Raw genomic sequence first — 27,675 nt, forward strand, 5'->3', positions numbered from 1 at the left:
CTAGGACAGGGGTTGGCAACCCGCGGCTCCAGAGCCGAAGGTGCCTGTTCATCCCTCTGCTGCGGCTCCAAGTAGTTTTGGAAAATAAACATTTAATTTAAATTTATTTTATTTTAGTTAGTTAGTTTTGTTAAAAATGAAATTCTAAGATCATGATGCTCTTGTAACATTAAAATAAACCAGTTTGATTTTTTTTGTCGCTCAAAATATGCGTCATAACTGCGAAATCCGACACACAGAAGCAGACGCACTTTTAGTTTGCTGCAGCCAGCAAATTAAAATGTTGCTGTCATGAATACGAAGAGCACTCATTTAGACATTGGACATTTTATTTGAAAGTAACCTTCAACCCAGCATCTTTTTTGTTAAGGTTAGTTCAAACTGTTCAAAATATTTTTGTTTGCCTGCAGAAATAAAATTTTGTTTACTCGGTAATAGTTCATTGAATTCATACAACTCACTAGTTTTTTCTATACTTTCCATAAAGGTAAAAAACAATATATGCAGTGTTCTCTTCATTTTAGATGTCAAATGGGTTTTGTGGCTCCCTGTTTTTTTTTTTGTTTTTTTTTCTGTTGGAAACAGGTCCAAATGGCTCTTTGAGTGTTTAAGGTTGCTGATCCCTGGTCTAGGATGAATGAAGCAAAAGCTTTTCGAGAAACAATCACAAAAACTAAGTACAGAGTTTATTTTACAGAATACCAGCATTTGGTACATTAGTGCAACAGACAACAATAGGGTTGAAATCATACACTTGATTTTGCAAAGAATAATCAGAGATAAAGATTAAATCAAACGTATCATCTTTGAGGAAAAATATAAAGAAAAGTCATGATACCACATAATCAATGAAAAGTGACGGTACATCAAGCGTAACGTTCAACAACAGTTAATAAGGACAATGACAAGCCAAGCTACATAAACATAAGATCCATATTTACTCATGTTGACTTTGACAAAAAAAAGCCTCAGAAAATGTATATGTATATCCATAGAAAAGAAAAATCACAAAATAGATGATCTACCACATTCTTAATGTTTGAACTGTACTTACATAACCATTTGGAATGCTATTATTTTAGTTTACTGACAAAAAATAAATCAAATGGTGCCTTTTAAATCTAGGAAAATAATGTTATGGTTCTCTCTAAGACATATAGACACACACACTTTTATTCTTTGTGCCAGTTGACCATCAGTCAGTAAGGGATTTTTTATTGATTTGATTAAACCGAAGAAGAGAAGATGGTCATGCTCATCCATCAGCCTACATCAGAATAATATCCTCCAGTGACACTGAACTTGCATAGCACACACTGCAACCATAACAGTAGTTTGGTCATGGAGGCGAAAGGCGAGATAGTTTGTGGTGCTGTCTCTGTTGTGTTTGATGATCACTTTAGTCCAGTTTAGTTCAAGCTGCATGGTTATGTTCCTTCTGCCTGGTCCTTTCCTCCTACAGGGTTGCTGGTCGGGTCACTCGAGGATGAACCTTCTCCTCCATGCTCAGCATCATCTGTTAAAAGTATATCATGGATTGATAAGAACACTATAACAAAACGGCAACATTCATTCATTCATTCATTCATTCATTCATTCATTCATTCATTCATTCATTCATTCATTCATTCATTCATTTTCTACCGCTTAACTGAACTTCTCGGGTCACGGGGAGCCTGTGCCTATCTCAGGCGTCATCGGGCATCAAGGCACGGACGGAGTGCCAACCCATCACAGGGCACACACACTCTCATTCACTCACACACTACGGACAATTTTCCAGAGACGCCAATCAACCTACCATGCATGTCTTTGGACTGGGGGAGGAAACCGGAGTACCCGGAGGAAACCCCCGAGGCACGGGGAGAACATGTAAACTCCACACACACAAGGCGGAGGCGGGAATCGAACCCCCAACCCTGGAGGTGTGAAGCAAACGTGCTAACCACTAAGCCACCGTGCCCCCCCTAAAACTGCATGTCCTTCAAAAAGAAATCAAAAACACCACCCCTACCTAGCAGGCCAGTGGGTATGTTTAAGGACTCACTTCTCCAGTGCCAGCTGTTTTTTATAATAGTCAGTCAATTTTCCACCACAGGAAAGTCTTCAGGACAAAGGATTTTATGTCTTTGTTGCATCAAGTCTCTTTATACTTATGCTTCATTCCTCTTATGCAAGCAATTCCTACAATTCCTATCACTGCAAGCAATTTGCCAATGTTTCCTTTTTTTTTTTTTTTTTTTTACAATTTATTAATAGGCAGCACATATTATAAACTCCCAGAGTTTCCCAGAATACACACCGGCATACAAAGATGGCCGCGGAAAGGCAGCTTAACTTCTTAACTTCTTCAATACTGAACACATCATTTTATAATCAGATCCCAAACCTTCATATAGATGTACAGTAGTATCACTCAGTGTTCATAGCCTTTTCTGAGCTTCATATTCTGGTTTAATCTTTGTTTCTGGTTACACAACTCTACATTTTCACTATATACACTGTCTGTTTGTTGATCACAGTACAATGTTTTTTCCCCAACGTTTTGCCTCATGCTTTGGATTTGTTTGACCGTCTGCTTTAAATGAAGCATATACGTCTGCAACTGCATCCACACCTGACAGTTACATGTAAGTTAGTCCTTAAATGTAATTTATGCTGTAACCGCTACAAAGTCCGACCTCACCAGCTTTGTTTAGTCTGCCTGAAGGTTAATAAGACAAACATAAATAAATATAAACATATAAAAAAATATAAAAAACAAAAATAAATATTGAGACAAAATAAAGAAATCATGCACTTTCCTGTGGTAAAAACTACCGCCTGTTAATGGAACCTTCACCATATCAATGACGTGCACTTTTCTTTGTAATTAACAATTCAGATGGGGCTAATTATAATTAATTAATAATTACATTTATAATAAACAATAATTCGAGAAAACTCCACTTTAAAAAAAAACCTGTGCAAATGGCATCCCTGAAATCATTAACTCTATTTATCTTCCTAACTTTCAGAAACTCGGGTGAGACATCAGTACCTCCAACAGCTAGATCAGCCAATTTGTTAGGAAGGTCTGCTGCTTCGGCTCCTGCATTGGAACCTAAAATATCTGGCATGGCGTTTCGTCGGCCGGTCCTTCCCGTGGCAGCGAAGTCAGTGACAACAGTCTCCACATCAGTCATCTCTGCTCTTGCTTTTCACATTATCATCTGCAAGACATAAGACAGTTTTTCATTCATTCTGATATTAATTTATTCTGGCAGTAATATACATTACAAGAAAATATTTTCCAGTCAGTATTGCATCAGAGGTGCCAGCATCTATATTTTTGACTCTTTCTGACAGTGTTCTGGTCTCTGTGTTGGTCAAATTGTGGTGCTCAGAACCAATGTGGATTCATTTTGCCTGCCAAAAAAACGTTTTTATAGTGAAAAGACAATTTAGCTTTTAATAATGGCTACATTTTGCTTTTTGTGCCCACTTTATCTAGATTATCTTTAACCTGAACCACTGTCTTGTAAGCCAGTTGAAACAAAGTGGATGATTAAGTAGCAGACACACTGGATAATTGCCTCAATGTTTTCTGAATGTTTATTGTCTCACATCTGAAAAAACCATATTGTTATATGCTAGGACTTGCTTCATCTCTCCGCTTCCTAGGACTTTTGTTTCAGTGTAGGTATATCTGATTAGCAGTGCTGTAGTCATAAAATATTTAATTCCAAGTAGAAACCATTACTAGCTTAGGTCAAGACAGGTGTCAAATCCAGTTCTACTAATAAAACTTATAATATTATTACTATCTAACTACTGTTAAAAATACAGTATATTGACAGCCCTAAAAAATATTTTAAACAATTATTCTTTGATAAAAGAATAATCTCTCTAAGATTAAAGCAATGTAAGGTGAATATAAAACATCTGTCATTCTGTTACAGTATGTACATTTTACATCTTACATCCCTATCTAAAGTTATGTTCTGAATGTTCTATTGCATGTATGTATGGTCAATATACAGTATTGTACCGTTGTAGTACAGTATAAAGCTTTATTTAATCCATGTTTTCTTGTATACAGCTTTTAATTTTAACTAAGAAAGCCAGAGGTGACACTGGTGGAGAAAAACACCCTGAGATGGCTTGAGGAAAAAACTTTAAGAGGAACCAGACTCAAAATGGTACCCAACCTCTTCTAGTTGACACTGCAAACCTAATCAGTACAAATTATGAAGCAGGTAATATTTTCCTGAGATTATTTTTTTTGGTGGTATGGAATCTGAAGCATCCATCCATCCAGAGTCCATAAAAACACTAAGCAGAGAATATCTCCTAGAAGGGACACAGGTCTGTTACACACCACTACCTATTCTTGTGAACATGTGAAAGGCCACACAGGCAATAACCTGAGCTCAGGATTCAAATCAAACCAAAGAATTTGACTCACTTACACAGGAATGCGACCCAATGTGCCACCATGCTGAAAACCAGATGCCTTTTTATTGACTGTAAAATGTGTCTCCTGAAAGCGTTTTTTGGTCAGCAAGGACTTAGCAATAAGTCAGATGAAGGCTATTTGACTGAAGGTGATTTTGAGAGATACAGTAGATACATACATGAACAGATCAAGAGACAGTTTGCTGTTTTTTTTTTTTTAATGCAGTGGGAAACCTGATGTGGGAAAAAGTTCCACAGACTTCCATGTTTCCCACAGGCATTTTTATAATCAAATACTTTTAGATTTAAATATATTTGTTTGGCAGACAATTTATACCAATTTGTGGCATAATTCACTCCAATTGGTAAACCGATTACTATTAAGCATTCTTCTCCATTTCCATTTCAAGACAGCACCAAGTCACACCTCAGATCAAGAAGCCCAATTATATTGTACTGTAAATACAGACCTGTTTCCCTTCATCTGTTTATTCCCAACTGGATTCAAGGTGAGAGTTTTACAGATACTACTGCAGTCACTAAGGCACCAGTCTAAAAATTGTCTTTACTTGTTTTGACCTGCTAGCTGCCTTTGGAACTGTGAATCCTTAGACAATTGGTTGTGACACTGAGAGGTTTGCACTCGTCAGTTTCCACTATGTATTCAGTTCAACTCACTTTCTTTGCCCTTATCCAGAGTGACTTTTTTATACAGCTGAACATTTGAGGGTTTCCTCAGGGGCCCAGCAGTGGCAGCTTGTTGAATCTTTCAATCAGTAGTCCAACACCTTATCCACTAGGCTACCACAGAAGACAGTCACAAAGAAGCTTTATAGATATCTGGATATACTTAGATACCCAGGAAACAAGCCAAAGGAAACAGTGGTATACTGTAGGAAACTCCAGAAACCAGAACCAAAGGAAACTCATCAAGAATGTCACAAGAAAGTGAGATTTTTCATTTCTACCGCTTATCCGAACTTCTCGGGTCACGGGGAGCCTGTGCCTATTTCAGGCGTCATCTGGCATCAAGGCAGGATACACCCTGGATGGAGTGCCAACCCATCGCAGGGCACACACACTCTCATTCACTCACACACTCAAGGCAATTTTCCAGAGATGCCAATCAACCTACCATGCATGTCTTTGGACTGGGGGAAGAAACCCCCGAGGCACGGGGAGAACATGCAAACTCCACACACACAAGGCAGAAGTGGGAATCGAACCCCCAACCCTGGAGGTGTGAGGCGAATGTGCTAACCACTAAGCCACCGTGCCCCCGAGAGTGAGATTATTAAAGATAAATCATTATTCTTCCACAAAGGTATATCTGTATATCTATTGTTTAGCTTAGGAAAGCTCAGTTACATCAGATTGCATTACTCACTACCTGCATTTCCCAGGGGTTAGTTACTGGTCCACTCCTGTTCTTCGTTCAAGAAAGCACTGAGTAATCAAACTAAATAGCCATCTTACAACTGATATGTTCATATCATACATTTTTTATCCACAAGCCTCTATGCTTTATGGTGAAATTAGAACAAGATAAACCTGATCTGGTTCTCTCAAGTTCCACCGCTAATCAAAATAATTTAAATTCTCTATTGACTTCTGAACTTGTTCAAATACTCATACAGGCTCGATTTATCCCCAGACATCGTGACTGCACCTCTCCATTTCTTTTCCTTTGTCTGCTCAAAGATAAGATTTAGTGTGATTTTCTCATTGTTTTTTCTTCTTTTGTAATGATCATTTAATTGTCCTTCTTTAAAAAAAAAAAACCTTTTGCTGCAAAATCTTAAACTTGTCTTTGCAAATGCTTAAAAACTCTATTCTTTTCTTTTCTTTTCTTTTGGTCACATAGTATGTGCTTCTGCTCATAAAGAATAAACTCAAAGGTTTTACTGTTTGGGGTCCTGAATGTCCCGATGTCTCCCTTCCTAATAAATAGGCCAAAAGACCTATCTCTTCATATAATGTACATTTCTATACACCGGCCTATTTTTTTTATTTTGAGTCCTATTCTACACTGGAGGTGTTGTGTATATGTCTCAGATTGATTTTATTTGCATAATATATAATATGCTTTTATATATTTTTTTCTTTCATTGTAATTCTTTTAAGTTAAATTTTAAGGCAAATGTATACCTGTATTTAAATAAGTACAATTTCAAGGACTGATTCCATTATTCATTCTGCCTTGAATTAAGACGATTTGACTGACAGATTATTTCTTTGGGATATAGTTCTTTTTCTAGTAGAAGATATTAGTGTATTTGTTCTACAACCCATTACATGTTTTAGAGGATTGTTGTTGTAAGTCTTCACTTCCTTGGTCTCATTTATCAAGAACCACCAGTGCACAAAAAATTGAGTTTCTAAACAGATGTTCACAGACACACTCATTTGCATAAAAACCCCATGTATGTTAAACAACTTCTCTTTAAAAGCCAAGCAATCAGCTCATGGCACTGATAGTTACATTGGAGCACACAACATGGAGCATGCAAAAGGTTTAAGATGAACTTCACAATCAAGCAATGCTAATGTGATACAAAGCAGAACCCAGTTCTAAAAATTACACAAAGTATTTTAAAATATTATTTAAAAAAAGAGAGAGAAAAAATAAAATTATATATATATATATATATATATATATATATATATATATATATATATATATATATATATATATATATATATATAAATGGCATTTACAAAAATGAGTCTTTCAAAATACACTTTTCTACTGCTGTTTTTGGAAACGCAATAAATAAAATGAAGGTAAGACATTATCTATCTCAGGAAATGCCAGACCTCCAATTTCTGTAATAAACATACCTATGGCACTAGAGTAGAGTTAAAAGTAAACTGCACTGGACAAACGCTATTACACTCTTTTACCACTAGGGGTTCCTGTACGAACATTGGTTAAACGTCAAGCGTCAGGCATCCTTATGCACAAGCAAAATTAGACTCGAGACATCCTGTGCAGTTAACATGCATATTGAACTCAAGTTTAAAATAATATTCCAATGGCTTTACCCCTTGTGAGTTGAAGCAAGCTGAGTCTGAAATGTTGTACAGTGTTGTAGTGGAAGTAGCAGTAACAGTTGTAAGAGTAGTGATTATAACGGGTAATAAAACATCTGAATACGGAGCTGACATATGTTAACATTTTTATAGATTGAAACTGGAGCTGGTCTTCTATACTGCCCTGAAAGCCCTGAAATGGGACAGACCAATGCAACATCGGAAAACAAATAAATATGCCTGTGTAAATGTTTATTTCTGGTGTAATACAAGGCAGTTTACTACACCACCACCCGACTGTAATAGAAGGCAGTTTACTACACCACCACCAGACTGTAATACATTCATATGCAACATCTCTGTCTACAGCAGTACTGGTGTGAGTTTCATTAGCATTAATATCTAATAATAGTAATAATTTATGTGGAAGTGACTCCTTGTTAATCATTCAACAGATGCTTCTTCATCCCGAGCATATAATCACCTCCTGGAAGCAGAAAAATCTGGAATTCAATCAAATCCCATCAGTAAAGCAGAGATATTTCGAGAGAGCCGGATTTAATTCTGAAATAGACCTCCACTAAATGCATGAGTTAATTGTGTAGGTATTATGCACCGCTCAAGGTTTAACTCTGAGCCCCTGCATGGATCACATGGCATTGGAATCAACGTATATCCTAATTGAGAATGACTTAACAAAGTCTACTGGTGTGTCTCTAAGCCGTGAAACACTATCGCGTAACAAATCTCCTGAAACTAATCGATCCTGACACATCTCAGCCTCTTGTGTTCCTCTGAGCTAAAAGAGAGCTCTTTAATGGATCAGCATTAGCTTTCATTGAAGGCACCCTTCATTGTTTTTCAGGGAGACTCATCGTACCAGCCTCATCGTCATTCATTACCTGCAGGTCCACCAATTTCTCTCTCTCCATCTGTGAGTGTAACCCAAAGACATGTCAAAAACAGGAAGCCTGCACAGTCATCATTTAATACATTTAGAAACCACAATAAAATCTCAGACACAAATTCTGAGCTGATTTAGGTTTCTAAAGTGCGTTTATCCTACAGTACTGTTGCCGAACCTGACGATCTTTACTCAAGACCAAACAACAGACCATAATGTAGATAGACTGTGGATAAAATGTGACTTGAATATCTATTAACATTATTCAGACCGATAGATCAAAACAGAATAGTTTAACGGCCCTTAACGCTGTTTGAGAAAACAATATTTATGCTAATTTACCTAATAAAGCACCACTTCAAGACCATAAGTGCTCACTAAATGTATATTAAAAGGGATATTTTGCTAACATCATGACATGTTTTATGGAAACAAAGATGAAAATTAGGCTTATGCTTTTTGAGCTTTTCTGTAGACAAAAGGATAAAAGAAGGAGTGCTCATCGAATCCTCCCCACTATGTGGACCAAGTACAAAAAACTTTCAGTCAATAAATACCAAAGAAATCATTCGAGAAGCTCTGCCACCCTTTAAAATCTAATCTTGCACATGGTATGCCTCTTTTATGCTTCGCTGCCCTTAAAGTTATAGAGAAAACAACCTTGGGTCTTCTTTAAGAGCACCTCAATATCGCATGATAAAGCTGCTTATAAATAAGTAGCCATCAAAATAGCACAAAGAGTCATGTCTATTTTTTCCTTTCTTTTCATTTCATTTCGTTTTAAGTTCAAAAGGAAGGTTTAAGCCATGATGCTGTGTAAATGTCACCTGTACACAAAGAACCTGAGAACAGAGCTGTTTAAATCACCGGTCTCATTCGTGCAGACCGTGAGGCACACTGAGGCATTGCTTCTTGTCTGTTTTGATTAATGTCCCAGAAAGTCATTAATTAAAGCAGACTATTGAAAGTGTGAGCGTAATCTACAATATATATGAAGATATTCTTCGAAGCATAATCAGTCTGTTTAGATCTGATATTTATAAATCCGTCACATGGACTATTCATATATATATTTACCCGGAGTACTTATTTTGTTTGCAATTTACTCCATTAGGCTTATAGGCTCAAAGGCTACCAATTTAAGTAATTGCTAATTCCTAATCCTCCACTACCAAAGAACAGATACTATTCAGTGATAGAAAAGGCTAACACATGCTTCCTCTGAGACATGTCAAGGCAGAACTGTTGCTCAAGCAAATCACATGGTGACTAAACACATCTGAAGTACAATTTAACATCTTCTGTGAATGACTGGATAAATCTAATTCTTTTTACTTCTGCACATTGACTACAGGGGGGCACTGTGGCTTAGTGGTTAGCACGTTTGCCTCACACCTCCAGGGTTGGGGGTTCGATTCCCGCCTCCACCTTGTGTGTGTGGAGTTTGCATGTTCCCCCCGTGCCAACCCAGAAAGTGAGCTTGGGAATAAGCTATTGCTAATAAACCTTCAATCTAGAGGACTTTTTTAATGAATAGGAAAACATTGTAATTCCTGTCAAACTTCAGAGTCCAGAATTAATCCATCAGCAATGCAATGCAAGTCTTTCTTCATGTAGTCCATGCTGTCATTAACAGACAAAAACAGAGACCAACGGTGCATTTCAGAATCTGCTAGACGTGATGTGACATGAAGCTGTGAACCATGGGGTGTATTCACAGATCTTAAATATAAGATAAAATAAGAAATGTATTAATCCTAAAGGAAAGCTCTACTTTAAAGGGAATTTACAGGTCAGGGTGTTTTTAAATGGGGTCAGTGGTTTCAGTCCAACCGAGCCTTTTCGGCTTACCCGGTAAAAGTGAGGTGATTGGGTAGGCCACTGTTGAGTTGGTGCTGGAGTAGGTGGGTGTGGACAGTGCTCACATAATGAACATGGTCTTCTAGGGTGGCTGAGTAGATGAGAATATCTCATCTCTGTTGAGCAGGTCTTTGAATATTTCATTAACATAAGCTTGAAATACAACGAGCGTGTTAGTTAGCTCGAGCGGCATAACTAAATATTCATAGTGCCCACTAGTGGTGGGGAAGGTGGTTTTCCAGTCTTCTCTCTCCTTTATGTGGATACGGTTGCATTCACTTTGTAAATCAAGTTTTGTGAAGACGAGTGCTTCCCCAAGTTGTTCTAAGTCTGCGGGGACCAGGTGGACTATGAAAGGATAGTGTACAGTGATAGAGTTCAGGCCTCAATAATCTATACAGGGTTCGAAGCCTGTTTCAATATCAGCCACTATACAGTAATTCGTAGCATGCTTGTGGTCACTGTTGTATTATTTTTTGTATTATTATTTTGCACCACCCATTTTTCTTACATCCTAGTTCCCAGATGAATAGTTACATCTCTGGGGAAATGAAGAGACTAAAACAGAAAGATAGCAGGAATGGTTTTTAATCTTTTTGGCAGTTTTGCTGATGTGGCTTGTGTTTTGTTTTTGTTTTTTTGTTTTTTTGTTTTGTTTGTTTGTTTTTTTAAGATGCCATCACACCATGCTGTGTGTTTTTTTTTGTTTGTTTGTTTTTTTGACAAGGCTTTGCCTTTAAGAGCTACAGCTTCTTTACAGTTGCCATCAGACTATCATCATGTGTTCTAATCAAAATTCTTCTTGCTTGGTTTTTTGGGGATATGCTAATTTTGAATTTTTTTCAAACCTTAGTTTCCTCCTCTTTAAAAAATATCCACACTTGATGGCTGACTGGATCATTTGATACATTACTTCTGTAAAGGGTGGAAAATGAAAAGTCAGTCAGTTACAATTTGGGCTATTAGTCCCGATTTGAGCATTTTCCATATTTTTGTTTATTTCATTATGCAGTGGGCAGAACTCAAACTCTAAATCTATCAATTTAGATAAACCGATACCAATCCAAAAGTTAATATAAGTATACCTAACATCCACTTTTCTGAAAGACCTTTAGATGTCAAGCATACAACCTCTCTGCTCCAGGGATGCCAGGTTATCACAGATCCTGTGGTCTGACCCCAATTTCCTAGCAAAAAGCTGGTATTTGCGTTCTCCAGAGAGCTCTGGTTTGCTTCTCTTGATCTGAGATCATCCTGTTCACTCACAATTTTCTCACTAAACCACTGTTCTGCTTGGCCTTTCTAGTCCCCCATGGGAATCTTTTTCTTCTCTGCTGACTCACTCTCTGTTTGTTTTCTCAGCATGCCATTTGCACGCCTCTGACTAAAACCATCTTCAGCAAGCAATTTTTCATTGTGAATATCCTTTCTCCGCCAACACAGCAATTTACAAAACAATTTTCTCATGATTTTCTAAAATTATTCTTAGTCTTTGACCTATTTTGTCACTTCTGCTCAGCACCAAATCAATGTGAATACCGCTTTCACATTGAAAAAGAAAAACTAACAGCTCTATGTATGCAGTTTAATGAGTACAATTTCACTCAGTGATCATGAAATCATTTTATGGTTATTAATCATAGAGTGTATTCGTCCAGTGCAACCTATAAAAAGACCATGGCAAAAAACTACTTGACATCAAACTCACAATCACACAACACTCTTAGAAATAAACATAAAATGGTATCAATTACTGTGTTTTTCTTCTTCAAGGCTACATAATCCAGTGTCATTTTCTGTTTTCTGATTTTTCATCATATGTGGTCCTACGACAGATGTACAGTATATGAGACATGTGGGAATCAACATTCTCTTTTCTGAGGGATATATGACATGGATGAGAACTGCCAGATAGGAATTCATGTGTCTTTTTCCATCTCTAATGAACATATCTCTGTGGTTGCCAGCATCCAGTATAAGAAGTGTGGCAAAACAACGAGAGACAACAGTGGTGACGTCAGTAATATTGTTGGTTTACTTGTTATTTGAGGAATCGATACATGGAAAATTGGAACCTATTGAAACTAAGTAAATCTCAAAAATTATTCAGGGACAAGATGATTCAAGGGACCTGTGCATTCAGATTAAAAATAGATAAGGGTCACTTGCAGCTTTGAATGTCAAGAAGCTTATTCTAATCCATCTCCCACAGTTCTTAGGCTGGTTCTAGGACCCATAATGTAAAGTTAAGTGTCCAAAAGCACCGCAAGATAAGGAAAAACAGATTATGTAGTGCTACAAGTTTAAGAAGGAGGAAACCAAGCACCCAACATCTCAACCTTAGTGGTTCAGCTCTAAGGTGGAGCAACAATAAATCATTCTCCATATTATACTCCATGGGTCAGTGGGCCAAGACAGCAGACCGTGCTATGAAATTCCTGTTACTTAGAGTTGAAATTAATATGAAAGTAATTACTCAGCTCTCTTTCTCTTCCAAGTAGAAGCTTGGATACTTCATGAACAGCAAAAAAAAACTATCCCAGGGGACCTACAGCACAAAGCAGGGAACACCATTGACAGGGTGCCAACAATTTAGAGATGCCATTCAGCCTACAACAAATGTCTTTGTACTGGGGAAGGAAACTAGTACCCAGGGGAAAGCCCAGAAGCACAGGGAAAACATAACAAAAAAAAAAAAAAATTGGACCAGTTACTGAGCCTTGAGGAATGCCTTAAGGGAATCCTTGTGTGACAATTAGGGTAGCACATTTATATTTATCAAAAGATTCCGTGAAATGGATTTTCTCAGAGAGAGAATGAAGAAGAGACCAGCTTCAGACTGCAATTAGGTCCAACAGACTAAGAATCCTTGGCACCAGTGTAAATCAAAAGAGAATAATGAGTAACCCTTTCAAATCTCAGTGGTGTGTAGAAGGACTCAAAAAACAAAGATGACAGAAAAATAATTCTGTATAAATAAAAAAATCCTTTCTATAGAAATGGTTTAAGTAGAGCAGTTTTAAGGAGTACAAGAACATAATCAGAATTTAAGGGGATGGTGATGAAGTAGGAGATGGGGCATGAGATAACAGACCTTGATGAGGAAGGTATTAGGTATGAGGAAGGGAATTTAAAAATAAGTACAGGGTTTGTTCCGGTGGGTATATTGTGAGTCAAGAAAGATTCAAAGGAAAACAAGAAATTGAGAGGACAGAGGACAAATGTTGGAAAAAAAATGACAATTTCTTTAACTGAAGAAACTAAGGTAAGCTTGAAATGGATTCACAGATTTAAAAGCAATTCTAACAGATTGCTTAAGAATTTTGGTTGTCATTTATTTCTTATCTGTGTTGGTCACAGTCACAATTGGACAGTGGTTCTTATTCAAGAAATGAAAGTACATGAAATTTCCCAAGAAGTGCTGTGAGTGGACTGGACTATTCATATTTTAGGATGTATGAACAATTGTAAGTGCTAGAGTAATTAAAGGATGTCTACAGGGGCTTTGTAGGGTTGAAAGGGATGAAGGGCTTAGCCCCTGAGACTATGACTCGCCAACAGTTGCTTTGTTATTACGTCACCAACTCTTCCAATTAATGACTGAAAGAAGGAATGATGACTGTCCAAAGGCCGTATACCTACAACAGTGCCACCTGCTGACCGGTATAGTTACTGTTCTCTTTAACAGCTCGACACAACTGTGTATACCGGAATGCAAATAACAGCTCAACACATAAGTTTTAAAACTGTGTATAGCGGTGTAAAATAAGCGTTAACAGACAGATGGGTTTCCTGCCCTGTTGAGTCTTATACTTTATTTGCAGTGTAAAATGTTTTCAGACTTTAAAACACCATAGCGTTTTTCATATGTTGGTTTATTTAATCATATAGTGAGCAGAACACTAACTCTTTAGGCAAACTACAGCTTTTTAAAGGTACGCTAGAGCAAATGTGTATTTGTGCATGGCAATCAGGACCAATTAGCTTAGCATTTAGGTCATAGTTATTTCCATAATTAGGTGAAAGTGGTACACGGCAGTGGCACTATAAAAATATCTGGACACTTAGTACATACACAGAAAAGGAGAAACAAACTTACTAATAGAGTGGGAAATTAGGTTGAACCACACGTTGGCCAGAAAAACAAACTCTTTAATATTTTGCCCATTTATTGCGGTTGCTAATAGCTTACTATACATGCAGGTTAAGTATATAATGCACAGTTTATATATGGTTTGCTGTTGAGTCTTTTTAGACAGATTTTATCATTCAGTTATATTTTTCATTTCCATGATATTAGTGAGGATAACTTAAAATCATTGTTTACATAGATTTTGAGTAGACTGTTTGCACAGTATGGCAATCGTGATGCAGGGATAAAACCACAAAAGCAGTGTTAACTCTGCTTTAAATAATGAAAGGTAAAAAAGTGTGAAACATTCCTCTACCTGGGATTAAAATCAGGGTTTGGAACGAAGATTAACCAGGGTTAAGTGCAGTGTGAGAAGATCTAAAGCACTGAGAATATAGAGCTAGTAATGATAGAAATAAAAAACAGTAAATATCTAGTATAAAATCATTTGTGTATCAATTGTATAGCTACATAACTGAGATAAATGTAAGTAGCTCTTGATAATGGTGTCTGCCAAGTGCCGTAAATAAACCGAATTGCTGTGTTCTCACCATGATAAAGGGTTAAATTCCTTATTGCACTGTTGAAACTTCAAATGAAATCCCTCTGTCAGGTACGATAGCCACCAAGCTGACAAAAGCGATTCTGAAGATGCTTTACAGACTTCATTAAGATCAACGCAACCATATTATACATTTTTCATATTTTCATTAATTCCCAAAGCATTAAAGATCAGAGCCTCCGTTACAACATGAATATTAAACATTACATGCTGAAGGCGACACACGTTCCATTACACATTATAGACTGAAGGCGAAAATGACGTCATGATGTTCCTGATCAGTATCCACAGCAATGACATTGACACATTGGAGACATTTGTAAAGTGATAATGAATGTGAAAAGTTTACTTATACATTTTGCTACGCTACATGTAAACTAGAATCAAGAGACTAGAAGGGCATTGAAGAATTGAAGATTGAAGAGCCAGCTGAATATGAATAACAAGCTCAACACATATGCTTGGCCAGTCATCAGACACCGAACACAGAAGTTCAAGAACCAAGACTGCCATGAGAGGAGCTTTCTAGAGGAACCCACAGCTGAAAACATTTCAATTTAATGGGAAAAAAACCCTGAGGGATTCTCACTGGAATCGCATTGAATCTTCTGGATGACAGTACAGTATTCTGACCCTGAGATGTATGCTTATAAGCGTGAGTGCAGTAGTAACCTGATGGATCATGTCACGTTTTGTTTGTGAAATCAACACACAGGTCTCAGGAAGTCTACATAAATGTGCTTCTATTGCTGGAACTACAATCTAAAGTGTGAATGGCTCTGTTTCATATGGCACATCATTAGCATGCTAACGGAAATTTATTCTTAGAAAACTATTAGGACATGAAGTATTAAAGTACCTGAAGCAATGATTGCATACTTTCTTTTTTATTTGTGTTTTGTTTTATTTTATATGGACATTAAAAGACTCATCTGGAATCTGGAGCCAAGTGCATTACAAGCAAAAAATTTCGTCACACAAGTGCTTCACAAAATCCACACGTCAAGAAAAGCTCCACCTTCAGGTTAAATATGTTTATCCAGAAATGTTTGTGATGTGCTCAGGAATTCCTGTGCCAGTTTGTTGGCTGTTACAGTTTTTTCATTATTCGATTGAGAAATTATTAACTAGCTGTCACAGCAGGGCAATGCTAGCATAATAACAGTTTAGTTTATTAACTAAAAACATCAGGGTCAGTGATAACAGTTTATTCGTTTTTGCTGACCATGTTTTGTTTTGTCTCTATTAAAACTTGTAATTTACATATTTAAATAAAACATAAAGTAGTTCGAATAAGCGGTAGAAAATGAATGAGTGAGTGAGTAGCATTAATCCCACCATACAAAAATCAGCTGGTAGGCATACGAAGGTCCATAATAAAGTTAACTCTGATGTTCAATACACAATAATTAATCTGAAGATCATGTTCGTGATAAAGATTCAAATTCAAAGTTTATTTACCATATGCACATGTAGTGGAAAAATGCAAATGCTGTAGGCTATAAATGATGTAGTGAGAAAGAATGTAGACTTGTTACAGCATGGTCAAAACAGAGGGTGCAGCTAACCAAGGTCAAGTATGATTAGCTGAAAAAAATTAAAGTACCTATTCCTAAATCTCTGGTATCGATGTCGAAAAACTCGATTGAGGGTCGAGGCCCTTTTTCTTTGAGATTAGAGAGATTGAGATTGGGAGAGTGGTGAGGTCTGTTGTACAGCAATATTAATAAAATTGCAACCATCTCTTGCCTACCAGTGTGCTATTTTCTCAAGACTTCATCTACACGCAACCAGACACAGTACAACATGTAGTAAATATCTTTCGACTGACTGTCTGATAAAAAGTGGAATAAAAATAGTTACAATACAAATAGCAGCATTAGAATTCTCTTCATATGGATCGCTGTCAAAACAGTATGACTACTCACTCACTCACTCACTCATTTTCTACTGCTTATCCGAACAGTATGACTAGTGTGATTTAATATGCAGACGTGTGCAATTTTAATGCAATATATGTAATATCTGCCATGCAATAATCTGGCTGAAGTATTAGTTAGGTGTTTGACAGGGAGAGAAATATATATATATATATATATATATATATATATATATATATATATATATATATATATATATATATATATATATATAAAATCCAGTGAGAGAAATATATATATATATATATATATATATATATATATATATATATATATATATATATATATATATATATATATATATGGATAGATAGATAGATAGATAGATAGATAGATAGATAGATAGATAGATAGATAGATAGATAGATAGATAGATAGATAGTTCCTTTCACATCATTCAACAGTAATTCCTTTCACATGTTCAACTCAACAATATATAGATCAATATATCTAAAAGAGAAACATCTCACCATACATTAAGGGCAGAGGTGGCTCAAGTGGTTATGACTCTGGGTTGTTGATCAGAAGGTCTTAAGGTCTTAGGGTCTTGGGTTTAAACTCCAGCACTGCAAAGCTACCACCATTGGACCCTTGAGCAAAGCCCTTAACCCTCCATGCTCTATGTAGGCTGTTTCGTAGAATAAAATCTTCTATTTCAATTTCATACTTCCAGCTTTAGTTCACCTTACAGTTCCTCTGAAAGGTAACGATCCATTTGTCATTACTACTACAACACCATCTAAAAAAAAGTGTAGGTGATCTACATTTCCAAAGCATCTCTGGGATACCTCCTACCTCAATTTCCACCAAAGGCCATAATGAATTATTCAGCCCTTTAGCCTGAGTGAACTCCAGGATCAGATCGATGGTGAGCTTTCTGTCAGCACCGCACCTACCCGTTTACTGCTCCATCCATCCTGTCACACGACAGTTATAAATGTAAACAGAGGTATTATTGAACACAAACTGAGTGATGTACAACGTCGCTGTTCCCTTTTGTTTACTTAAGGTCTGTGTCGATGTGGACCTAGACAATAAATGATGGCATGCTGTGTCATGGGTCAGTCCTTGTACAAAATGTCTTATTGACAGAATCACGTTTATTTTTAGCTTCATTGAGGGACCCCGTCAGATCTGGAGTTTTATGACGGCATGGGAGGTTGCTTGGCACTGTCAGAGACTTCAGATCTCGGATCTCCAACACATCATTCTTAATAAATGTGATATGGTAGCATATGATCTGGTTTTATCCTTTTTGTACTGTGTGGTCTGTAACACAACCATGTTCAGAAAGAAATCAGAACTGTGCAAAATGGTGAGAACTATAAAAACACTGTATATTATTCAGTATGACCCTCTGCATAAAACAGCTGCCAGCTGGTAGGTCCAGATGGTGTAAACAATAAAATTACACATGATATGCCCTCATAGAAAGATAAGGCTAGATTTAGACACGTACAGTACAGATTACAGTGGATAAGGATGATGTCGTGTTGGGGTTTCTTAGGCCATTCGTATTTTTGCCTCTGTCAAGTTTGGTATGCAGTATGAGCAGTGTGAGTTGCACAAGCGTGTGAAAGTACCATTCTGCTGGATCAGATAAAGGCTGAATGGAATGGAGATGAGATATACTTCTGGAGCTACCAGCACAGAACTCATGCAACATTCAAGTCAAGTCAAGTCAAGTCAAGTCGAAAAGCTTTTATTGTCATTTCAACCATTATATAGCTGATGCAGTACATTGTAAAATGAGACATTTCTTCAGGACTGTGGTGCTACATAGAACAATATAGAGCTAAATGAAACGACAGACCAAGACAAATGGCAGTGCAAACAGTCAATACAAACCACTACATGACAAATACACAAAATAGCCCTGACCAGTGTCCAGTCTATATATATTATACAGAACAATGTGTAAAAATCGAGGATTCTGAACAAAGAGTGTTCTTGCAAACATCTATACACATTTTATAGCAGCAGTTAGATGAGGTATTGAAATGTGGTGTGCAAAAACAGAGGTACCATTCAGTACCACATCATCAGGTTTTGAGATGTTACTCGAGAAAAGATCAGAATAAGCATATTAAAACAAACGTCTTGTCACGTTTTTAGAGAAACATTGCTAATCAGACCCAAATGCAGGATAACAAACCTTAATTGTATTCACATAGAACACAATATACAGAAGCCTGATCACAATACAATTTAAACACAATATAAATACCCGGTAACAAAACAGGACACGCAAATACAACGACTTGACAAAGACGGATACAAAAGGGCAGGTATAAACAGAGCAAGACATTAGGTATAATGAAAAAAACACATGATATGCTGTAACTACATAATGTTAAACAAACTTTAGCAAGAAAGAACCTGCCAGCACTCAAACTGATGGTCTGGCAGGGAATTGTCCCAAACAAATTACAAGTGACATGATTGGCTGGCTGAAAAAAGCAAAGTTGTTCAATTTAATTCAATGGGCAATGGAAAAAAAATGTTATTCCGGAAAATTCTGTTTAAAATGATAAAGCCAGAGGACATGAAAGGAACCAGCTTCAACAAGGAATCCTTTCTCAACTGGGTGACACTAGAGAGTGTAATTGTCAATCATTTCCTGTCTATAACTTCAACTATATACTCATATGCAATTGTTGAATACATACATAGTTGCAATTGCAATTACTTCATCAATCCTGGCACCCAATGCCTGGTTGGAGCCTCATTGCATGGCGTACAGAGTGTGGGGCTGGGGATAGATCTGAGTAAGCACGGGATGCTTGTGGATGGGGCAAGAGACTGTCACGCTGTCCTCGAGCTACAGTTATGCGGTTGGCTTTGTGGTCAGGTCTTCACCAGTGACCATTTGAAGACATCAGCAGGAAGGAATTAGTGTTAAGTCTGTATTGAACTCTGTAATGAAATTGTGCTGACCTGTTAGTTGCACAGGAGCTCTTGGTTGCTTAATTGTAAAAAGGACATTAATTACATTTACATTATTTACTGTCCAGTGTTACCCAAATGATGATAGGTTACCTTTCTCATATCTCATATCTTAGGGAGTTTTTCCTTGCCAGCTTCACCTCAGGCTTGCTAATTAGAATCGCTTTCTGTTTCTATACCTCTGTAAAGCTGCTTTGAGACGTCATGAAAAACAACCTACTTCCCCTGTTGGGAAACATTCCTCTAGATCATCATATCACATGCTGCAATTTCGGTCACGTCACTGATGTATGGAATACAGGAGGGCTGAAAAACTGTGCATAGCAACACAGGTGCTCCGGTCAGTAACTTTGGACCAAGAGAAAGAGAACTATATGGCAGGTTTGCCTCATTAACCATCCACAGAGTGTATAATAACACTGTGTAAAGATCACAGTCGTAGTAGCTGAAGTGAACTTTGCACTTCTGCTTGTTAAAACGTTTTCACCAGAACCATAAAAGAAACATCATGAGCCGCTGATGGCATCGGGAACAAGTTAATGTGTTATGCAAAAAAATGATTTTTGGAATATAATGAGCTTGGACACCAACTGTGCAGAGAAATATTGCACATTGCTAATGAGTATGTGGATTATATGTAAATGCAAGAAGAGTAAATTTGAGACTTTTGTTACCGTTTAGCCCCTTTGGGAATAATTAGAGTTTCTAGCAGGTGCACATGGTTTCTGTGATAATCAACAAGAGCAATTAAAACTGACTTCCACTGGAAGCAGTAGAAGTGGCACTGCAAAGACAAACCAATGACGTGGCCACCATTCTCAGGGTATGTGTTTTATTAATATGGGCTGGACAACACGACAATATAACATCATTATCATTATACATTGTATGACAGTTTTTCTCATTTTTGTTTTTGTCATTTTTTTTAATCTTAAATATGATGTGTATGGCATTTTTAATTAAAGGGATTTTTTCCCCTCCCTTTAAGCGAGCTGTATTTTTGTGAGGCATGTTGTGTGTACTATAGAAATGCCTTCAAGAACCATTCGATGATATTTTTGTACACATTGTGCTTAATGGCTCATATGAAAGTAGACACTCAGGGCTTTAAGAATTTTTATATTATCATACGAATTTCTGGTTTTAACCTAGAATGCTACAAGCAATTCATTCATAGAAAAGTTCCAAAAAACAAATGTTGCTATCTCCAAAGTGTAAGGTTATCAATAGAGGGACAAATACTCATCTCACACTGAAAGCCAACAATATCTAGACTCATTTTAGATAAGATTTGTGGCCATAAAATAATTCACTTTACACTTATACTATACTTTAAACTCATTTATACTGATTGAGAATGCCCAGTAATTTGATTTCTACTTTTTCCCAATCAGATATTAGTTAAATTGTTATTATACAATAGAATGATATTAATGTGTGACGAGTGATCAGTATCACCACTGCTACATATGACTGTGGTTCATTCAGTTAATTAGCAAGAAATGCAAAAAATAAAAATTTCAAATAAAAAAAAAATTAAAAATTTCATTAAAATAAAAATAAATATTTTTATTTTAATGAAATTTTTTATTATTATCTTTTTTATTTGAAATTTCATTAAAATAAAAATAAATATTTTTATTTCTCCACAAAATATATCAAAACTCTTTTGAAAAGAAAGTGATTTTAAGAGAAGTGAAAAGCCAGTTATTCATCGGTGTGTGTTCATATAAACACTGCAAAAATCTATATATATTTGCTATTTAAGCATTTTCAGGACCATCCATTACTGAGGTAAAATTACAGGTGTCAGTGAATGTGGGGATAAAAGTAAATAATAAATAAATAAATACAAATAAATACAAACCGAATTTTTATTAACATAACACAAAAAAATAAATATAGGAAACAGGAACCGAAATACAGAAGTCGACAAAAAATGAGGACTTTGACTTATGGAGGAAATAAATACACATAATAATTAAACCAATTACAACCAGGTGAGTATTACAAGACACGTGACAGAAAACATAATGCCGGAACGCCCCCTAATGAAGTCCTGACAAAAGGAAGTTATATTTTAAAATGCCTCTTCACTGACATTAAAAAAAAAATCTCTAATTAGGGTTGAAATATTTAAGTTTAAAAAAGGGTAAAAAATAAATTTTAGGGTAAAATTTTTTTTAGGGTTGATGAATCAATAATGACTAGAAGTAAATGATTTTTATTTACCAAAAAAAAAAAAGGAAAATCAATACCCCGGAGAAAGGCCAGGGCAATTTGTGTATTTGTGTACAAGTGTTCCCAGAGAAAACGGTTGCTAATACATATGCTGTCTTCCTGTTTTCTGTTTATATTACCATCTCAAATGCTATTTCCTGATGTGTAAATAATGTGCACAGACATTTCTGCTTAAACACTGTAATCCACAACAAGCCTCACAAGGCGATCTAACGAAGAAGTGCAATAATAGTGTTTCGATCGTGAACAAATTGTTCTTGTTCACTTTTGATTACTGATTAATATTTTTCTAATCAGTTCAATTCAATTTTATTTGTGTAGAGCTTTTAACAACGGACATTGTCTCAAAGACGCTTTACAGAACATAGTTCTGTAGTTCGAGATTAATATTAGACTTACAGTATATATAAATGTATTTGTATTTATCCCTAATGAACGAGTCTGAGGTGACTGAGGTGACTGTGGTGAGGAAAAACTCCTTAGACGGAAGAGGAAGAAACCTTGAGAGGAACCAGACTCAAAAGGGAACCTCATCCTCATTTGGGTGACACTGGAGGGTGTGATTATAAACTGTTATAAACACCTCAGAGTGTTATTATAAATAATGTCCTTTCTACAGATATGGTCCCATAACTGTGTATTCATTAAGCGGCTGTTGTCCTCAAAGACCGCATGTAGTATCTTCTATTGAAATCTTTTTAAAATTAAAATGTTTTTTCTTTCATTTAAGTCCTGCCCGTGTAAACCATGTGACCGCTATGGCAGATATTTCCTTTTTAAAGGCTGTGAAGGAGCATGACATGGGTTGGACATTTTAACAACTAAACCTCTTACTGATTGGGACTTGGTGATGAGTCTGAATGAGAGCGGTACTCGTTTTATACAAACTGGGATATGTGGTTCCTGCATGGTTCAACAACAGGAGATGGGGCAGAGCCATGCTATGCAAAACTTGAGCACTGGGGAAGTTTTATAGCTGTACACGAAGCATGATCTCAGTTTATGAATAACGACTGATGATGAACATACAACAAAAAATGACAGACTTTCAGAGTTGAATACTGCAAATGTCCTGCTTATATATATATATATATATATATATATATATATATATATATATATATATATATATATATATATATTTCTTATCAGCAGTATACTGGAAAATATAATAACTCTGCTGTGGGTCATTTGAGTTGAACATATTTATTAAAAGCAATTTCCAAGCCTACATTTGTTGTACAATGGTTGTTTTATAACAACGACAAGGATCGTTGAACAAATCAGTGAACAAATCTGAATGAATCATTTTGGTGAAAATAATCAAAAGATTCCAGTCACTGGGATGAATCAGAACTACCGCCGCTAAAAATTGCAATGTTTAACACACTGTGTACACAAACATTGTACATAATTTTAATCTGTAACATTAAAAAACACTTCATTAAAGTACAATCATAAGGTGATACAGGGACACAGTGAAAGCACACTCATCTCCTGCTATTCAAAGTAGAACTGCATGATAGAAAATCATGATCTCTATTCATTAATGTGGCAAATGAGCATACACTTGGTGTCACATGACCTGCCCCATGCCTCTAAAGCAATTTTAAATTGCCCCAAATGCCTGGTTGTAGAGAGAAAGAGCAACATTGTCCTATACAAATGTCTAGTATTATGAACTGACTGATAAATTCAGTGTTACTACACAAAATGATGATTAAACAGATGAAATTAAAGAATAAGGAGAGTGAGTCACGGCTGTAGTCATATCTCACTCAACATTAGCCAGTGACACATTATGCATTGAGAAAATAAGGTTAAAGGTTAAGGTTAAAGGGGAAGTTATGAACAACAGGATTCGGGTTATGTGCATGCTTAAATCAATTACCTGGTTGTGTCATTAAGACATTTTCATTAAGCAGAAACGTCTGTGATGGCATTTTCAATAGCATATACTGTAGATCACTGCCTTAAAGAAATAAAAGCACTTGCACTCAAAATCAGGGATAGAAAATGCGGACTGAAGATGTAAATGTTATCAATAGTCTCTCAAGGAAATAACGACCCACTAGTGAAGAGAATGTAATGCTAAAAAAAAAGAAGATGTTCTTGACAATCACAAGGGTGTGTTTAGAGTATATACAGTACATATTGGTCCTGACAAAACTGGTGAGAAATGAGAATCGTGATCTCAGGTATGTCAAATGACTTATCAGCTAGTTCCATGGCAAGAGTCACATTGGAGTATTTTTAGTACCTACTGTATTTAAACTTACTCCACAAACTTATTTCAACTTAATATTTCACTATGTAAACTTAATAATGCATAATTTATCAATAAAAGTCATTTATTAAATATAAGCAATGACTACAAACTTGCCATACATTGCTGTAGAGGAATTTGTTGATATTCACTTAAATGCTTTTAAGGTTTGGACTGCTGATGGAATTTCCATAATGTTCACCTCGCTCTTCGTTACGGCCATGTGCATTTACAAAGATAAAACAAATAAATGACACCAGATATAATTGATCACAGCACAGAAATGTCTGCCTCGGTACAGTTTGCACCATGGGGCTGAGTAATTATGCATAGCAACAGATAAATGCAAAATGCACGTGCACACTAGGTGAGAATAAATCCTATTGCTATGAGACAATCCATATTTTTTTCCCCCTTGTGAATTGGATTAATATGCAAACACTAATCTTGATCAGATTTATGCACTGATTTGTTACAAGAGCCCAGTGCTATGGTGCGTTATTAACTGATTTGTACTGATTTGTACTATCCAGATCAAATAGGTCTGAAACCATATGTTTACAGCGCACAACAGCCCAAGGTCAATAGGATGCACTATGGTTTTTTTTTCTCCCTGCCACAAATAGAATGTAGGTTACATCCATTAAGCACATTATGTCTATTTATAGATGAGGTCAAGCTTGGCTTTTTGTACTGACAAAATAACAATCTAGGATCAAACGTACAATGTGTATTATTTTTGTTATGCATGTCCATAAAACATGCATAAATCAGCTGTGTCGAAACACCTTTCACTTAAATGTTGATCTAATAAAAAAAAAACATTGTTCTTCTTTCTTCCCTGTGTGTTTAACGCACGTGACGTGCCGTAGTTCTGCATCCGAAATGAACGGGCAAGGCGCGCGCAACGGAATGGAACAATGCCGCTAATACTGCGCGTGAAAATCTGGGACGCGTGGAAACTTATGAAACGTGTGAGACGTGTCTAAAGCATGTCTCTATTAATGTGCAGGGTCATCGTGGACATTTTGTCTCTATTCTATTGTGTTGCCAACAACAATAACCGTCGCTAAACGAGGAACTTTACACAAAGACGCAGATGAGAGAAATGTCTGAGAGAACTTACCGAGCAAGCTATGCGAAACGTTTTTTCCATCACAATAGGGGAAAGTCCTTGTATTCAGAGCATCCTTCCTGCTCGGGATTGTCTCTCGGACAGTTCACGTTAATTCCAGTCCGCGTGCGCTGGCGCGACGTCACGCGCTCGCGTTTCATTAGAAACGGTAACCAGGAAACACCAGGATTCTTATTTTCCGACCCGATACCCAGCGATACTCGGCCTTGCATCCCGATAACGATACCGCATAATGAGACTGGGGTCATTTGTAACAGAGACACTCAGTGCGCACGTGATCAGTGCTATTGGGCTATTAATTTGGTCCTAAATTGCATAATTACGCACTATGTTCTTAACCCATGCACTATGTAAGTTTCCATATACTGTAGTGTATGAATTTTAGAACATATCCAGATCCACTTACATTTTTATTATTTTAAACAACAGCAATTGAGGGTTAAGGGCCTTGCTCAGGGGCCCAGCTGTGGAAGCATGGTGGACCTGGGATTCGAACTCATAACCTGAGTGCTACTTGGCCATTAATTGGGTCCTAAATTGCATATTACGCACTATGTAAGTCTCTGTATAGTGTATGAATTTTAGAACATATCCACTTACATTTTTATCTCATTTTATACAACTGAGTAATTGAGGGTTAAGGGCCTTGCTTAGGTGGCAGCTTGGTGGACCTGGGATTCTCACAACCTTCCGATTGGTAGCCCGACACCTTTAGACTTTAGAAACCTTTTAGAAGGTTTCGACCTTTAGAAACCACTAGACTCCCACATTCCCAGTAGTATCACTGCAAATGGAACACTAATTGTATTTTAATAACTAGAAATATAAACAAAAAAAATTATCCAGCATTAGCACCGGGTAGCCTTGCCCGTCTTCTGCAATAAACAACGCTCCAACGTTGAGTGTATTAAGTGTCCAATATTCCAAACTTAATTTTTCAGTTCAGGTACATAATCCAGGTACTTCTTCTACACCAAATGCACTACTTCTTGTTAGAATTTTCAGTTTGTACACATTACTTACAATATTTGTACTACACACCACATTTCGATACCTCATCCATCTGCTGCTGTTACAACAAATGTATATAGGTTTCCAAGAACCCTCTTTGTTCAGATTCCTATATTTTTGCACATTGTTCTGTAGAATATACAGACTGCACACTGGTTGGTACTATTCGGTACTATCTGGTTGGTGCTGTAGTGTTTTGTATTGTCTGTTTGTTCTATCTTGTGACTCGCACTGTTTGCACTAGGTTACACACGATGCACTTTATGTGGCTAGGATGACTTTCTAAGTCCTTAGCTTAACGGCATACATTTTTTTCTCATTTTATACAACTGAGCAATTGAGGGGTAAGGGACTTGCTCAGTGGCAGCTTGGTGGGGTTTGGGCAGCTTGGTGGATTTGGGAACTCACACCTTTACAACCTGTAGTCCAACACCTTAGCCACTGGGCTAACATGTCACACCCATATACATGTGTGTGCATGTACACACCATATCACACACACACACACCATATCACACACACACACACACACCATATCACACACACACACACCCCCCCCACACACACCATATCACACACACACCCCCCCCCCACACACACACACACCCAGAGAGAGAGAGAGAGAGAGAGAGAGAGAGAGAGAGAGAGAGAGAGAGACACTTTAAGGAGCATTGCACTTTAAACATTTGGCTAGAAAACATGCATCAAAAAAGATGGATATAAACATAAGCACAAAGCAAGACCATCTAAATGACTGGAGAGCTATCCTTAAATAGACCCAGGCACAGGTGGAACTGATGGCCCTGATTATTTAATTAAAACCATGCTCTCTGGCTCCATCTGGTAGCAGGAGATGCCTGGCCAGTATTTCTGGTTCTTCTCTGCCTCCCTCTTATGATGGAACAAAAAATAACCTTTTTCTGACAATGTGTTTAATGTTCAATTTAAGTGTCTGCTAAATGAATAAATGTAAATGCACTTCAGGCTGCACTGTTATAGGTAAATAATATCATTTTTGATGGCAAAAGTAACAATGCTAATTATTTCCTTAACACAGTATACCCAGTAGTGTCTTATTTCTTACATATCTACTTTTATTTCAGTGATTTAAGTAGAATCAAGATTTCACAGATATTAGAAATTCACTCTCAAATGTATTCAGTTGCTTGGTAAATTATCTGAAACAGTTATTGGTCTCTTGCTGTGCA

General features: G+C 36.8%; 1 protein-coding gene across 1 annotated transcript; it reads right to left on the bottom strand.

Moving 5' to 3' along the window:
- Positions 1–664: 664 nt before the first annotated feature.
- pkib (protein kinase (cAMP-dependent, catalytic) inhibitor beta) lies at positions 665–25,664 on the bottom strand. Its single transcript, XM_027155330.2, has 3 exons — positions 25,448–25,664; positions 3,041–3,212; positions 665–1,516 (listed from the first exon to the last, which is right to left on the bottom strand). The coding sequence occupies exons 2-3, from the start codon at positions 3,183–3,185 to the stop codon at positions 1,428–1,430; spliced, it is 234 nt and encodes a 77-aa protein (XP_027011131.1). The 5' UTR covers positions 3,186–3,212; positions 25,448–25,664; the 3' UTR covers positions 665–1,427.
- Positions 25,665–27,675: the final 2,011 nt, after the last annotated feature.

This window comes from Tachysurus fulvidraco, chromosome 16 (genome assembly GCF_022655615.1).
Source record: "Tachysurus fulvidraco isolate hzauxx_2018 chromosome 16, HZAU_PFXX_2.0, whole genome shotgun sequence".
NCBI classification, from domain to species: Eukaryota; Metazoa; Chordata; class Actinopteri; order Siluriformes; family Bagridae; genus Tachysurus; species Tachysurus fulvidraco.